This window comes from Megalops cyprinoides, chromosome 8 (assembly GCF_013368585.1).
Source record: "Megalops cyprinoides isolate fMegCyp1 chromosome 8, fMegCyp1.pri, whole genome shotgun sequence".
NCBI lineage: Eukaryota > Metazoa > Chordata > Actinopteri > Elopiformes > Megalopidae > Megalops > Megalops cyprinoides.
The window spans coordinates 22,607,042-22,623,100 of NC_050590.1; the positions used below are offsets into that span (position 1 = coordinate 22,607,042).

The following is a 16,059-nucleotide window of genomic DNA, read 5'->3' on the forward strand; positions in this document are numbered from 1 at the left end:
TTCAGCAAAAAAAAGACTACACATAAGTTTCAACAGTTTTCTTCCAAAGAGAAGGCTATTTTGGGTAAACATTAAGATATGTATTTATTTTTAACACTGTGGCAAACTGAAGTTATGAGTTTATTCATTTTTAATTAAAATGACAGAACACAGCCGAGAAGCAGGCGCATTTGGATTCCAAACCCCCAGAGTTCAAGACGTTAATGACAGACAGCACACAATGAGAAAAGCAGGGCAAACAATGCACTTTCTTACAATTATACATAGAAGGGGAAAACCAGGCAGAAATCGATAGCTGAATCACAGCATCATGTTTTATTTAAGAAAAGCTGTAATGTTTCCATATCCCTGCAGGGTGATGTACCCCATAATTGAGCCTTTTCATTAACAGCAGCCAACAGTTTTATACTTCATTTCAGTCTGCACAAGGAAAACCACTCACATGCAAATCATTATGCATCTCCCAGGCACATCTCATAGACTTCTCTTTTATATATAGGCAACAATAAAAAAGTTTTCTTTCCCAAGTTCAGTACAGCTCATTAGCTCATGCAATTAAAATGTTGCGTGGGCCAAAATAACAGAATCAAAGCTTTGCTTTCTTGCTGTTTTTTTTTCCTAAGCAAAAGTTCATGTTTGTTGTGGTTTGCTAAAATGGTGCATTACCCTGTCATAGTCAGAGCCTTGTTCAGTGAGTGTATTCTAATTTATAATTATATATATATATATATATATATATATATTTTTTTTTTTAATAATTTTTCATTTTCTCCCCAATTTGAAATGGGCAATTCCCCAAATTTTTGGAATGCCCAATTTGTCATTGAAGTTCAGTCCCATAGCACGCGTGCCCTCCTCCAAGACACGTGATGTCAGCCGCTGCTTCTTTTCGCACTGCGGTCCACAAGCTAAGCTAGCACAGAGATGAGTCGGAGGAAGACATTTCGTATGCAGCTTTGGCACGTGGACCACAGGCGCCCGATCGACCAGCAGGGGTCGCTGTTGCCAATGGGACCGAAGCCCCTGCTGACGTACCTACCCCTATCCCCGGTGGATCGGCTGGGATCGAACCTGGGCCATAGTGGTCAGTCTACACTTGGAACGAGTGCTTTTACCGACTGAGCCACTCGGGAGCCCACAGATATGTATTCTAACCACACTTAAGACTTACTTTGTAGGCTCCCCGGATAAGAATGTCTGCTAAACGATTAAACATTAACATAAAGGCAAGTAGGAGGCTGAATATGCTAACATGGCATTAAAAAAAAGAGTGTGACAAATATCCCAGCTTGGTACACTCATCAACATTTATATCAGGAAGAAGCGCATTTCTAATTCTCTTGGCAAACTGAAATGTCTCTGACAAATCAAAATTTGCTTTTAAAGAAACAAAGAACTTGGGTTTGGCTATCCCACTGCAGACCTTTTGTGATCCCAGGCTCAATTTGTACTGGGCTGTCTGCCTGTTGAGCTGATCTTGCGGGACTTCTTCACAGAGCCCAGCACAGAAATGAAAACGGCCTAGGTTCACGTAAGCAGCAGCCAGGCCTTCACTGGTTTCGAAGGCATGAGTCACTCTGACCTTTGATGACTAATTTTCAATTTTATTAGGCCAGGCAAACATGCAATGTAAGTGGTTTGCCCTCTGTATAAAATCCTCTGGTTGAACATTTGCTGTATTTAAAGGCTGAGTGCTGCTGCCTTGCTAATCCAGTACAGTAAGGTTAGGAACCTACTGTTCTCCCCATTTTACTGTTGTAGAGTGCCAGCATATTTAGAGAATTCATTACACATGAAGTGAGATGTACACTACATGGAAATTTCAACTGTTAACATAATAAAAGTTCTCTTCTCACTGTCATTCAAACAGACCAGTTACAGACTTAATTACATCTGCTTCTCAATATATTCCCCCTTACCCTCTCCATCCTCTTCAGCAAAAAAAAGCAGATTCCCTGATTAATTGAACAGTGAGCGATGTACTAGAAGTCCCTCAACATTCTCTTGTTAGTCTACATTTCCCTGCAGGACAGGCACTGAGGAACCTACCTTTTATTGTGCAAGGATTCTGACTTAACATGTGCCACTGGCTTTATTCACTGCATGAAGCCTGCAACTGAAACTGGCAATGATAAGGACCTCTGAACTAGGGCTGTCACTTTAATAAAAAATCCTGTTTGATTTTAAACAGAAATGAAGACGAGTTCGAATTAATATTCGAATTTCTGTGTTAAAATCTTTTAAATTCCAAGGCTAAATATAGGCCAATCCAGTGGCAACTAACTAGTAATTGGAATGTGTATGCAGAAGGGGGCATGACAGCGAAGTAAACAGAAACAACAATCCATATGAGGATTTATTACCGAAAAGTGCTGTGCACAAAAACACTGCAGGCCTAGCCCACTGTATCAATCAAAATCAGTTAGCAGAGATTGGGCTGCCATAGCATTAGGCTAATAATAACAAGCACAAACATTAAACTGTGCATCCTAGCAGGCTAACATAGCCACATTTACGATTTTAATACAACTCCAATAGATTACCAGCGACTGTCCAAAAAAAAAAAATAAAAAAAAAAAACTCGAACTTAAAATGCCCTTAGCCTACCTGAGAATAACTGAGGCTAACTGGTACATTAAATATGTTCAAATAGGTCTACTGCAAATTATTTGCCAGGAAGATAAGCTGATCAACATGATCGCAGTCCAGAGCAGAACGTTTTTTATTATCTATATCCCCAGCAGTGGAGAAGACGCGCTCCGAACGCACTGACGTCCCGGGAACGCTAAGACACCTTGCTGCCAGCTGTGTGAGGTGGGGATATTTTGTTGTACTCGTCATCTTCAACCACAGCAGTGGATCGCTGTCGGTTGGCTCGCAATTCTTTCAACAATTTTAGCATTCTTCCATTTTTGGTTCATCTATTTTTACTTTTATTTTTAAAATTGGCAAATAAAATTTCAATACATGATAATAATGTTAACATCGAATTTCTCCGTTCATTTTTGAAACACATGTTAATTGACAAATTCGAATTTAATTTTGATATTCGAATTTAAAGTGACAGCCCTACTCTGAACATGATGTGAAATGAAAGAGCTCAGCCTTTGGTCACTTTCACTTTCCATGTATTTTGTCATTGTGTCATCTTGTGCCTGGAAGTCAGTCCTACAAGTTTCTATATAGTATCTCTCAGCATTTCAGCGCTCTGTTCAGTTCATTTCGAAGACAATCAACTGTTACGCAATTCAACCACAGACATTTTACTACAGACCTTCAAGGCCTGGTGTGGGGAAAAAAGTAACCAAGAGATTGGGAAACACGGAGTGGAGTTTAAGGAAGCTATACAAGGAAAACTGATTAACTAAATGCATGTAACACTCCTGGCTCTGCCGCTGTACTACTCTACAAATAAGCAAAGCTAGAGGGGGGTACTAAAAATAGCTTCAGAACATGCACAGCTACAGGCTCTGTCTGGAAAGAGGCAAAGTGCTGCACACAATTCCATCAAGATGCACATCCTGACACACTTCTGGGGTAGCAGTCAGTATAAGTGCCTATTAGCAGTAATAGCTATATTTTCCTCATTTTACTTATCTCATTATTAATAATTATATATGGAAGCTTTGTATGCACATGATGTATAACATAACCTAAAATCCATTTCTAGCCATGCCAGCTTTGAACCCTGTGCCAAACCTCCAATCTGCTTCTCACAACACCTTATTTGCAAGCCAGTAATCAAATGCAGTATCACGTGCACATCACAGCAAGTATATTAAACACAACTTTTAAATTTTAATCATTTGTCTCCCTTCTCCATCAAAGCAAAAGTGACATGCTTAAAAACGTGTCCTCCACTGCGTCCCTGGAAATAACTGGCCTTTCTTTACTATCTCCCCTCTGTGTTTTGTTACAAAGTGAAAATTATCATTTCACCATGAGGGAGCAAGAGCATGACTACCTTAAAGTGTCTGCTAGTTCAGCAATTTCAGCTCCACTAAGGCTTTTGTTAGTGACTGTCTGTCTCAAAACAGGCAAAAAAAGGTTTTCAGTCATGAATTCTACCCTTTATCATTAAAGTATGACAAAGGGTAGAATCTTCTGACAGCCACTTTGCTTAGCATTTTTCTTTCGAAAGCATATACAGGCTTTTTTTAAAATAAGCTTGACGTTTTAAGCACTGCTTCACTCAAATCAACAAAGTGTCTGAAGGATAGCCGATCGATGTGCAACGGACTGGAGTAAATTAAGACTTTATAGAAATCACACCTGTCTTTATGCTTCGCTCACCATGTGGAGCTCTGGATAGTCTAATGTAACTGTGCGATGGTGAAGGGTCCTTAATGTTCACATTTACTTTTACTGGATGGATGGATTCACCCCCCCCCCTCCCCCCCTTAGAAAACAGACAATTCACATCACATCTCTCCTGCTTACTTGCACAGATGCAGTATTGCCATCTTGGGTGTGACAGATTAGGTGTGAGGTTGCAATTTATGTGCTAAGCTAAAATTTGGCTGACTTTGTCACCATATTCCAAAACTACATAATGCCAGTTTATGAGTATTTGTTTAACCAGGTTGGCTTATTTGATTTGGTAAAATTCAGTTTTGCAAGACATCTGAATTCAACCAATTTCATGTTGATCATTGATCAATTTATTTATACTTACGTTTTGGATAAAAAATAATTTGACCATAATAAGGTACATTATTTCCAAAAATCTCAGTCTCATACACCATTTGTTTTCAGTAGCAGTGCAAATATTTATTAGTTTCTCAATGGAAACTTTCCCTAATTACGGAGTAAGAAATATAGCCTAGGTCACAGCCCTGGTTGGGACATGGAATAGATTCATAGATAAGGATAATCTGGTGCATAAGAGCAGTCAAAAAATAAGTAGGAAGTAAATTATTATCCTTATTACCCATTTACCTGGTAAGAATGAATACAGTCTGAATGTGGGATTTAAACAAGACACTGAAAAATCCATGAGTATCCCCATTTAAGAACTACATAAAGTATGGTCGGAGAATCTAACAGGCATCGCAAACTTTTCTTTGCAATAATTAATTCAGGGTGGAATGATGGAATATTCAACAACATTTAAAATTTCAGGTTTGACAGGTAATCATTTTCATAAATTCCACTACATTACATTACACACTAAAAAGCATAACCTTTCTACCCTTACCCATTTCAACAGAACCATCCAACTTTGTAAGTGAACTTTAAAGAACACGAGGGGTATTTTATGTGAGAGCAACCATGTAATTTGGGTTCACTACTACACATATAGAGCATCTGCCAAATGAATGAATAAATAAATAAATGTGTCTTTTTACATTCCATTAACATGCTAACAAACATACAATGCAAACAAACATTAAATATATTATGACTCCTTTCTTATTCATTCAAGCCAACTTCCAAGCTCTGATCCACAGCATTCATTTAAAAATGTTATAAAGTGAAAAGTTCCTTTGTAACAAAACATCAACGTCAAGATCAATTCAGCAGAGCAAGGCTTTTTTACTTAGTTATTCTATTAGCAGAAGAGGACCCTCACCACTGCTTAAACAATCCGTCAAGTTGCACATCATAGTGCTGGTGGAATCAAACAACCCTGTTTCTTGATGTGCAGCAGCTCTCTAGCCCTGCAGCATCCTACCCAGACTTCAGCACTAACACACATCGTGTTCCACCATCGTGTTAATCCTCTTGAAGTCAAAAATGCTCCAGCCTCTTCAAATTTGGTTAATTTCTCAGGCTAGTAACATCCCCCTTTCTTGTGTTGCTCTTGTTTGCCTCTACCCCTCTGGCACAATTTCATTGCAGCCCACAAGATGTTGTTCAGAGAAGTACATTTTTATAAATCACAAGAAAATTTATCCGACTTTATCCGAGTGCCAGGTAACCAAACACACCTGACTCACAGCTCCTACACACTACAATTAGATACACAAAATTCCCCTCAGAATGTCACCACTGGTCATAGAGTCACTATACTGAAATAATTGGCAAAAGCATTTTTCTGCTCAGAGAATACACACTGGAAGAGAATTGGATTAATTTTAACAAAACACCAGGGGGGCAGCATCTCTTGTTTAGGTGGCCCCACCTCATAGTGCTGACACTGACAGACCACACATCTGCAGTCACCTCTGACCTGACTCCTGGTCTTTGGTGTCACCAAAAAGGACAGAATGTTAAAATGATGACTTTAAAGGAATGATGAAATTCAAGCGCTTATGTGCTTTTGTGCACATGGATGTGCATGCGTGATGTCAGCAAAGCCTTGTAAATACTCCCAGAACCCCCTGCTTCAGCATCCTACCTGCTTCTCGCTCAGCGCTGTGATCTTGGCTTGAAGTTCGTGGAGCTGCCTCTTCAGATCAGCGTTCTGCAAAGGAGGGAAATGGCTTGTTAGCGCTTGCATCCTCCGACATACTTTCATGCATCACTTAGCAGTGAGGAAATGCTGAACGGGGTGCTTTGAAGGTAGTCGTCTTCTTCCATGTCGAGACGGAGGTGAAGACTACTAGTGGAGAAGCAACTGGGATGAAGCAATTTTATTCACTGATTTACAGTGTTAGTAAAGTGGCAATGCCACAGTAAGCTTGGGTGACTAATCTCTTTTTAACACTGAACTGCCAGGTGTCACCCACATGCATGGAATTCAAAGCTGTGGTATGGGGAAGCAGATATGAGGGACTGGACCAAGTCCAAATGAAGTACTGATGCTTCTTTTATCGTGACTATGGAATAAAAACATGTTGCTTGAGTACAGGAATCACTATGGAAAAACAGTACACTCCAGTTTATGAACAACCCACCAGAAACCACAATTAATCACAATTTCCCATTTCCACTTTACTGTTGCCACTACTCAGTTCACAAGTTATCACACTTAAGTTCTGATTAGTAGTGACAGGGACATTCAGCGAGCAGCTTGCCATAAGAAAACAACAGTTCAAAGGTGACAACTTGTGCTGTGGGAACAGCCCGTCATGGCTGTTGGGGAACACAACAATTACCTGACAGAGAGAAAGGTGTACTTCCATAAGAGGAGCCAACCGGCTCAAATGAACGAGAGGGCATGTACATTAGTGTTGCTGTTACCCTGCAAATTGTTGCCATTGTAGCTGCACTCATAACTGTTGGTAAAAACATCCACACATTCTATAACAAATTTATGTTAATGATTCCCTCCATAAACTCCATGCAGCATGTTTTGTTTATGATGTGATTATGCAGTGAATGAAGAGACTACTGAACACCCAGCCGGTTCCTAGGAAAAAAGGCTGAAATATCTGCACAGCAATCTCAGCTCATAAAATGAATGTAAAATAAACCTGTCAAATAAATCTGATAATAACAAGAGCTATCCACAATATTACATCACTTTAGAATTTAACTGATTTTTATTTGACGTTTTAGTTGACTTTTACTGAGAGGCGTATACAATTTACATATACATCCTATGTTTTACAGTATAGTCCACAGACATAATTATGTCAATAAACTGTAAAGAGACCCATGACTAAATGAATATTAATTTATACATTTAAGTACATTCAACATCAATGTTTTCAGTAACTATGGCAGCTGAAAATAGCATAAAATGGCAAAAATGGCAGCTGTATGGATAACACAAAACTGCTAATATCAGCAAAATATTCAATACGCAAACATAACTACACTCAGCAACTTTTTCTATTGGCCTCTTGATCAACGCAGTCACAAATGAACACCAGTTACTATTGCACACTGCAGAATGTATTCATTCCTGTTTCGGTCCACTGAAAGAGATGGGCTGATTAAAAAACATCCATGTCCTCTACAAAATGCGGGAGAAGTTTACTGCATTTAGGACTAGTATTACGGAGAGGCTAGAGACTACAAGCACTGTACTTGTAGATGTTTACATGAGGATGATATGAATACAGTACATTCATGTTATCAATTGGACTGATCTGTGTTCACTGCCATGATACAATGATCAGATGTTAAAGAAATACCATTCAGTTCAGAATCACACTGAACAGAAGCACATCAAACCGGGCCAAATGTAAATGTGCCTGGACTGATGGACTAGAGCTACAGCTGTCCATGTGGACCCTAACTGAAAACTAAGGAGCCATGGAAAGTGAAGGAGATTTCTCCTTCTCCTTATCTGACATACATGCCCGATAGGTGTTCTGTTGATTTGTTTTTTTGGGTTGTCTCCACTCAAGATTCAACTGCACCACAACAGCTGTTTTAATCTGCACCTCCACCTATGCAAATGCACAGCTAATATGGAGCTTTGTGCATTCTCACACAGCAAGGAGATTGACTTTAGAAAAAAAAAGTGGTTGTAATAGAAGTATCATAAATTCTGACCCTTAAGCACATTTTTGTAATACTTCTCATAATAATGCAGTATCAAAAGTGCAGGGTCTCTTTGCTTGCAGCACTCTCCATTTATAGGAGGTGTGTAAATGAAAACATCCCAATTCCACATTGCGCAAGTTCATGATTAGCACACTTACTGCCACTCAGCCTGCTTTCAGCCTGTGTGTGTGTGTGTGTGTGTGTGTGTGTGTGTGTGTGTGTGTCATATTGGAGTGAACCAGCAGACACTGTTCCCAGGCCAGACTGAGATATACCTGGAGATGATGTTAGCATAACAAAAACCAAGGCTACATTGATGTGCTGAATCCAGGCAGGTGTAAAAATGGAGCTACAGCAGGACCGGTTTCACAAGTCTGTGGCTAGACTAATGCGAGCCAGCAGGCCCGTTCTGAGGTTTACTGCAATGAAAGGGTACTTGATGCATGGTGTTTTCACCTGGCTGAATAGCTAGTGTCCCTCACTGCTTCATACATGTCTTTGTACTGTTGTCAAGGGAAGCAGAGGGATGGGACTGACCAGTGGCAAAGGGAAGATAAGAGGCTCAGCACTGAGCCATTACAGGCCTTAACGGCTGTTCAGCCCAGCTGTGGGTCTCCCAACACCAACACAGTAGTTCATCTTTCACATCCTCGCCAGTTCATTCGAAGCCCAAATGCAGACATGCAGCCTCATTCTTATACTGCTCAGCATTGATTTGCCATCTTTCAGTTACTGTGTCACAGAATGCAGCAACACAGCTTCCCCCACTGCTTATCTGTACCACATATGTACTGTGCAAGGCATTACGATATAAGATTTTATATGTTCTGTAATGGCAATGCCTGTGCTGTAATTAGTACTCCACATTGCGGACCCTGCATTTCCCTTTCTGTCTCTTCAACAGTGGCAGCACTTGCATTTCATCAATCTCAGCATGAGCAAAACCATTAACTTGATGGCTTGACAATTAAAAGTTAAAATGATGCATGCTGACACTGTGCACACAAATCTATCCAGGGCTTGCAGATCCAAAAGCAGAGAGTTCCCATTCTTCCACTACAAAAACAAATGAACAAGAAACAAAACAACCTAAAAAAAAACTTGTGTAGAGGAAAAAGGCTCAAGGAGTGTGGACTGGGGAGTGAAGGAGAGATCACATGGCAGGTCTGACAAGGAGGCGGGGCTAACACACAGAAATGCAGTTTATTCTTCTTACAACCTCCAACACTATCAGTTCAGCTTGGCCACAAAATGCAAATAAAGTCAGATGGATGCAAAGAAAGCATATTGAGGAATTTAACAGCTACCTGTGCTCTAAAAATGCATTTGCTTTGTCTCTCCGGCGCTTTTTAATATGATCCAATGCAAAATAAAGTGCCCACAGGCAACTGCCTCTCTTGCCGAGGAATAGATGGCAATTCAAATTAAGTGTAACAGTGGGCCTCTACCTTGTTATTGCTACTGTCTGTATAACACTCACTGCCCCTTATCTGTATCCAAGACAACCCTGCATGAAGGAGTGGGCAGTATCAATTACTGTTGTGCTTGGTGAAAACTCTAGCGCTCTAGAAAACAACATGCTTGATTTTGCAATGTGAATGATAACATTAAACAATGTATGTTCCTAAACCCTATTAAAAACAATCGACCTAAATACAAATAAAACTAATTCAAAGTGGCATGCATCTGAATTCTGTATTTCATGAAGTGTGCATCCCTGTCTTCATCTCTCATGATTGTGTCATTCATTCAACTTATACAATACCGAGCATGGTCCCGTACATGTGGACAAACTGGTCAGGAGGTTGCACACACTTGCCTTGCACACTAATCTGAGTCTATAATTTTCCATTATGCATTCAGCTGTAATAACTGATACTTCATAACAGTAAGTGATGTAATCAGCACTATGTATGTATGTAAGCACACCCGTAAAGCAAATAACCAATAATAAACGGGAACGGACAACTTGTGAAATAGTGGTTGATCATGTCCCTGACATGAAGTAAATTGTTAGCAAATGTGACTTACAACCAAATGTTAACTTTGTATGTCCTTCACAAAACAGAAACATTCTCTGTTCAAAACAAAAAATAAACACTGTTGTCTCATTCAGGATGTTTGACTGCACCACTGCAAGGTGGCACATGTGAGGGAACTCCAAATCTCCAGACAGAATCTGATAGCTTTTAGGGACACCTTCTAATTATAGACAGATTTATACCTGGAGTACAAGATGAGTTTTCTTATCCAAACTAAGACTCCACCTAATTAAGAGACGGGGTATCAATTTGAAATTAGTATTTTGCTTGAGTGTGTGTGTTTACGGCACACTTGTATGTATTTTTATAGTGATCCCCGTTCACGACGCCCTTTTTACTCTCAAAATCACTCTTAAAACATTATAGCTCAGGGGCATGATGCAAATAAAAGCTTGCTGCTTCAAAACTCATTCTTAATATGTAACATCACCTCCTAATATGGAAAATGACAGCACATTCCACTCATATTTCTTCTTGCTTGTTTTCACAAAGGAGGAAAAAGATGACTGTCACTGAAAATACCACTGTACTGTCAACTACCTACTGCACTTTGCAAATTAATTCAGTACCTAGTGCTGTAAAATGCCTGCATTCTCCCGCTATTTGGTGTTTGGTGGTGTTATAAGTGTTAATGCGCTACCACGTGTGAATACAGCAATTACATCCACAAAGCAATGGGACTGCCGCAGGAAAAATGTCAACATAAGCATGCAAAGCTCTCTACCGCTTATCTATCACACTCTAACAAACACAGTGTTGGCAACACTACTTTCATTGTTCTAGATGAGACCTACTGCCAAATAAATTAATAAGTAAACAATAAATAACAGCTTTTTAAGACTGACTTCTCCTACAACAGGCTAAACATTAAATGTATCTGGGAAATACCATGGCATATTTCTTGTGTATTTGAAAGGGGACCCACCTGCAATTTGGTGTAATTCTTATGGCATTGATGGGTGGTAAATGAGGAGAGAAACAAAGCCCAGAGAGTTAAAGCCTAGAAAGTAAGCCAGATTTGCCTACTTGGCGAATACACCCAAAACCCAGATGAATACAAAATAATGCCATAGCAGTAAAAGAATTCATTCTTTCTAAACCTTAGAAGAAACACATTCTGTCCTGAAACATCATACACTGAGGGTCTAACCATGACCAGACACCTATTTATTTGGCTGAGTTTGCAGTTTCACTTGGGAACACCCCCATTCTTTGGACTCACTCAGAGTCATGCACGGTGCAGGCTTGCCCCCACACCTGGGCTTGCGCTCCTGCTGCTCACAGAGAGCATGGGGTACCTAACACACTGCCTGTGTATCATCTATTTTGTGATGCACTTTATACTGATCACAGATCAGCAGGGGTGAAGGGAAAAGGAAGAGAAGAAGCATGTTTGAATGTCACCTAAATATAGCAATATATTTAATTCATGTAAGAGAAACAGAAGTCATTACCTGTGGATCCTGTTTCATCTGGGCGACGAGTTTCTGCAGCAGGGAGAAAAAAAAAAAAAAACATGTTCAAGTTCAACTGAAAACACTGATGGGAAAAATGATGCACTCAGTCAGGATGAAAAGGATTCAGGGAGACATGCAAAAGCCCAACAACAGATTATCACAGACCCGAGTCTAACAGCGAAGTACTTTCAGTATTCTAGTATAGACACTTTCTCCTTTGCATTGCCTTGAAGACCTGCAGCTCCAGTTCAAGGCACTGCAGCCTGTATACACAGTGACCCCCACAGGCAAAGCCTTGTATTGCAACATCAGATCACCCTTCCCCCACACAGCTGCTGTAATGCGGCGACTCACAGTCAATATGATGTGACATACTGTGAACAGTATATTCAGCATTTGTGAATACAACCATCTTACTGAAAACACTGCTACTATAGTGGCGATCACTGTAATGAAATTTCCATGAATAAATGAACAGATAAAAATACCCACAGAGGAAATCTGATCACGACAGGTGTTAGTACCACCTTGTGTATTTAAAAAAAAAATCATAAAATCTGTTGCAATGTGCTTTGGTGCATTCATAATTGGTCTGATATAGGTTTGTATTCCTTAGCAAACTGAATGAGGTCAAAGAAGTGCTGACAAATATTTTTGCGATGAACCTCAAACACTGAGCTAAACAATACTACCTGAGCTCTGCTCTAAAGTCTGAAGAAGACAGAAAAGCCTTATTGATACTGCATGATAAGCAAAGAAATTCAGACTGTGAGAAGTTCATATTTCTTTCATTTTTTCTAAGCAGAGTGTGTCTTCCAACAAACATCAACTGAGGGACAACATAAACAGCACTCCCATTAGGCTTATTTCTTTAATCTTTGCTCAACCAGACAATCCACTAAAATTCACAGGTAAATTATCTCAACTAAAGTCTTAAGTTCTTCTAATGTGCTCAGATGGCCAGATCAAAGAAATAAAAATGAGTTATTTAGTTGAGGGGAAAAAATAGTGTTAACTGATGCACTATCAGTCTCCTCAATCTGACTGGATCTATTTCAAAAAGACCAACAAATGCGGAGGTGGCACTGAGTGCTCCTTGTCTGTGCCACCTGAGACCTGCTGATCCCATATTTAACTGTTATGGTGTATGGTAGTCTTCACCAGACATTCCTTTTCCTATATATCACAACCACCAGTGTCTGGGCAGTGTCTTGGTGCATCACTGACCTACAGTCAGCAAGGTGCTGATGGCAAGGCTAAGAGGCTGGCCTCTCCTCTGGAAGATGGCCGCAAGATTTGCTGAAACAGCGCAAGAGTCCAGCTGACCTGCAGCTGCTCAGCTGAGATCTTTATGGGGAGAGGACAAGGGAGATGCCAGAGAGCTTCAGCATAAATGCTTGTGTCCAAGTCCAAAGAGCCCCTGAGATATTCTTTTGAAAACCACCACCCCAGGCAGAGTGTTTTGGCTAGATGTATTATCTATTTGGTTTGCAGATACCCTTATGCTTACACAGGCTCACACAGGAATATCATCTGAATTGTAGGTTAAAGATAAGCATCTTGCTCAAGGGTACATGAACATCACAACATGTATCTGAACCCAAACTCTGAGGTCCAGAGCCCTGTGCTCCAACCTATATGTCAGCTCCTGTGTTTTGGCTAATAATGCAACATATGGTATATGCAACAACACTCTTCTTTGATTTTATTGCCATTTTTTTAAACAGACAGCAACAATTAAGCTCCAACTGGACATGAGAACACTAACATAATGTTTTGGTTTAGAAATGGGTGGAAGGGAGGTAACAGTCAATAGGAGAGTCAATGTTTCTGAGAAGATAAGAACTAAAAACCAGGATTTAACCTGCTGCTGCTGCACCTGTACAGCAGCCACCCCTAGTGAACTGAAAAAGACTTGGACTTCCATTTATACTGCCATCAAATATGCAAAAGCACTGCACATTAAAAAACCACAGGTGATAAGAATAAGCATCACAGGTACCTGATGGACTTGTATTTCCACTTTCAGGGCTTCCTGTAATGTTTGTAATTCCATCATTGATCCCTTCTGTCTGCAGTCCAGTCCCCCGAAGCTTTCAGCCTGCTTACACACAGGAGGGGGGGGGGGGGGGGGGGGGTTCTTCAAAATACACTTTTCCAATTCATCTGCATTTCCCTGTACTTTCACACCTCCATTTCATGTGCATCTGAGTGCATTCTGTGGGAGTGTTTCATATGTGTGCCATATCTCTGCCTCTCAGCACATGACTGCCTCTAAAATAGTCTGGCAAGTAATGTGGGTGGGGAACACACACACTAGTACAATTCTGTACACCTTACAGCTTCAAGTGCAATGAAGCAGTTGCGCTGAGCAATAAAATACAGTGCTTTCCACTATCCAAACACAGATCATTGTTCTCTTTTCTTTCTGAAGCACATTTGATTGCAGATATGTGTGCAGATGTATATTTATTCTGAAAATAAATGTACGCGGTGAAGGAATTTGATTCAGGGTGGCTCAACAGCGCAATATGCGGTATTATTTGTTTGTTTGTTTTTGCAAATTACTTCATTTATCCTGATTTTAGTGCTATATAAATAAGCTTTATTGTTAGGCTATTATTAGGTATATTGTTGCTTTTTATATGACAAAGATTACACAGTCTTAAAACAAATTAAATACTTGTGTATTATTAAATGCAGAACACAGAAGCGCAATGAAGCGCAATAAGGCAAGGTAGGCTACACGCCTTTTCTCCTTTATGAAAAAAAAAAGATTAAGCCTAGCCTATAGCCTAAGCTAGATATAAACTGTCCACTCTTATCTGCGGTTTCGCTTTCCGCGGTTTCAGTTACCTACGGTCAACCGCCGTCTGAAAATATTAAATGGAAAATTCCAGAAATAAACAATTCATAAGTTTTTAATTGCACGCCGTTCTGAGTAGCATGATGAAATCTTGCGCCGTCCTTCCCTGGAACGTGAATCATCCCTTTGTCCAGTGTATCCACGCTGCATACGCTACCCGCCTGTTAGTCACTTAGGGGCATATTCTCCCATGCGTGTGAAGTCAAAAAAGCGCGCAGCTATGCACTTTTCAGCCTACGCGTATTCTCCCCTTGACTTAAGTCTACGATTTGCGCGTCATGAAGTCAGTTACGCGCTTTGGGTGGAGTAACCCCAAAATCTGGGCATTTCTTATGTAAACACCATTTAGGCGTATTCTGCCCTTGACTTACAAGCTTTTCAGTAGTGATGGGAATAACAGCTCTTTGAAGGGAGCCGGATCTTAGGGCTCCGTTCCAGAGCCATTCAAAAGAATGGCTCATCATTCTTTTAGGGGGCGGGGGTGCAACCCTTTAGTTCCGATTCCTGCTCCATAACCACTATGCTACACTGACTGAACTTAGGGCACGCAGTGAAATTTGGGCACAACGATAAAATGAACAGCTCTCAAGTACGACTCGGATCCCTTCGTTTGTACCAAAGAGCCGTTCAAAAGACTCGGATCGGTTGTAAACGTAACATCACTACTTTTCAGCTACACGCTTCTGAGGGCTGTAGTAAGTCAGGCATATTGATTTACACCATATTGCCTTTTAAGTCGGTGGTAGGCCTATATTTTTAACATTATTATGCATGTACAAATAAAGTTCAAAATTTACAATAGGGCCTATTTGTGTGTCATTATTTATAAACTACAATAACATTTCTTGTAACCCTATATTACACTGTTAAATAGAAAAAAATGCTTTATATCACATGGTGTTGTGAACAAGCCTGGTAAATAATTAGCACAATTAGAATAAAACAGAAATATCAATTAACTCTTTCACGCATACGGTCACCCCGTTGTGATTAGCCATTTAGCGCATATGCTAAAACCGGTGCGATTAGAAAACTAGATTGGAAAAATTCTGGCTAATTTTAGCTTTGATGAAACAGTGATTTAATATTAAAAATATAGCAAATGCTAACTGAAAACTATGAGAAGCTAATGCTAATTGAAACATAAGGAATCATGTAACGTAACACGATGCTCATCGATGTTCAAAAGGGTTAATGAATCTCCACACATAAAACATGTCTTTATACATAGGCCCAGCCCAGCACGTGTCGTTTGGTATATTTACTTTATTTTTGGGTTTATGTCATACATAGAACCAAATGCTTTCCTTTAAGG

General features: G+C 40.0%; 1 protein-coding gene across 2 annotated transcripts in view; it reads right to left on the reverse strand.

Annotated features, from left to right (window-relative positions):
* LOC118781966 (PHD finger protein 21A-like) overlaps nt 1–16,059 on the reverse strand; it is a 78,929-nt gene that overhangs the window by 51,345 nt on the left and 11,525 nt on the right. Inside the window, exons 4-6 of one of the 2 annotated variants that reach the window (XM_036535142.1) lie at nt 13,881–13,979; nt 11,876–11,908; nt 6,341–6,406 (exon numbers count right to left, since the gene is read on the reverse strand). In XM_036535142.1, the coding sequence (XP_036391035.1) occupies nt 6,341–6,406; nt 11,876–11,908; nt 13,881–13,979 (198 nt within the window). Of the gene's footprint in view, nt 1–6,340; nt 6,407–11,875; nt 11,909–13,880; nt 13,983–16,059 lie in introns of both variants that reach the window. The other variant, XM_036535140.1, reaches the window with a different exon arrangement.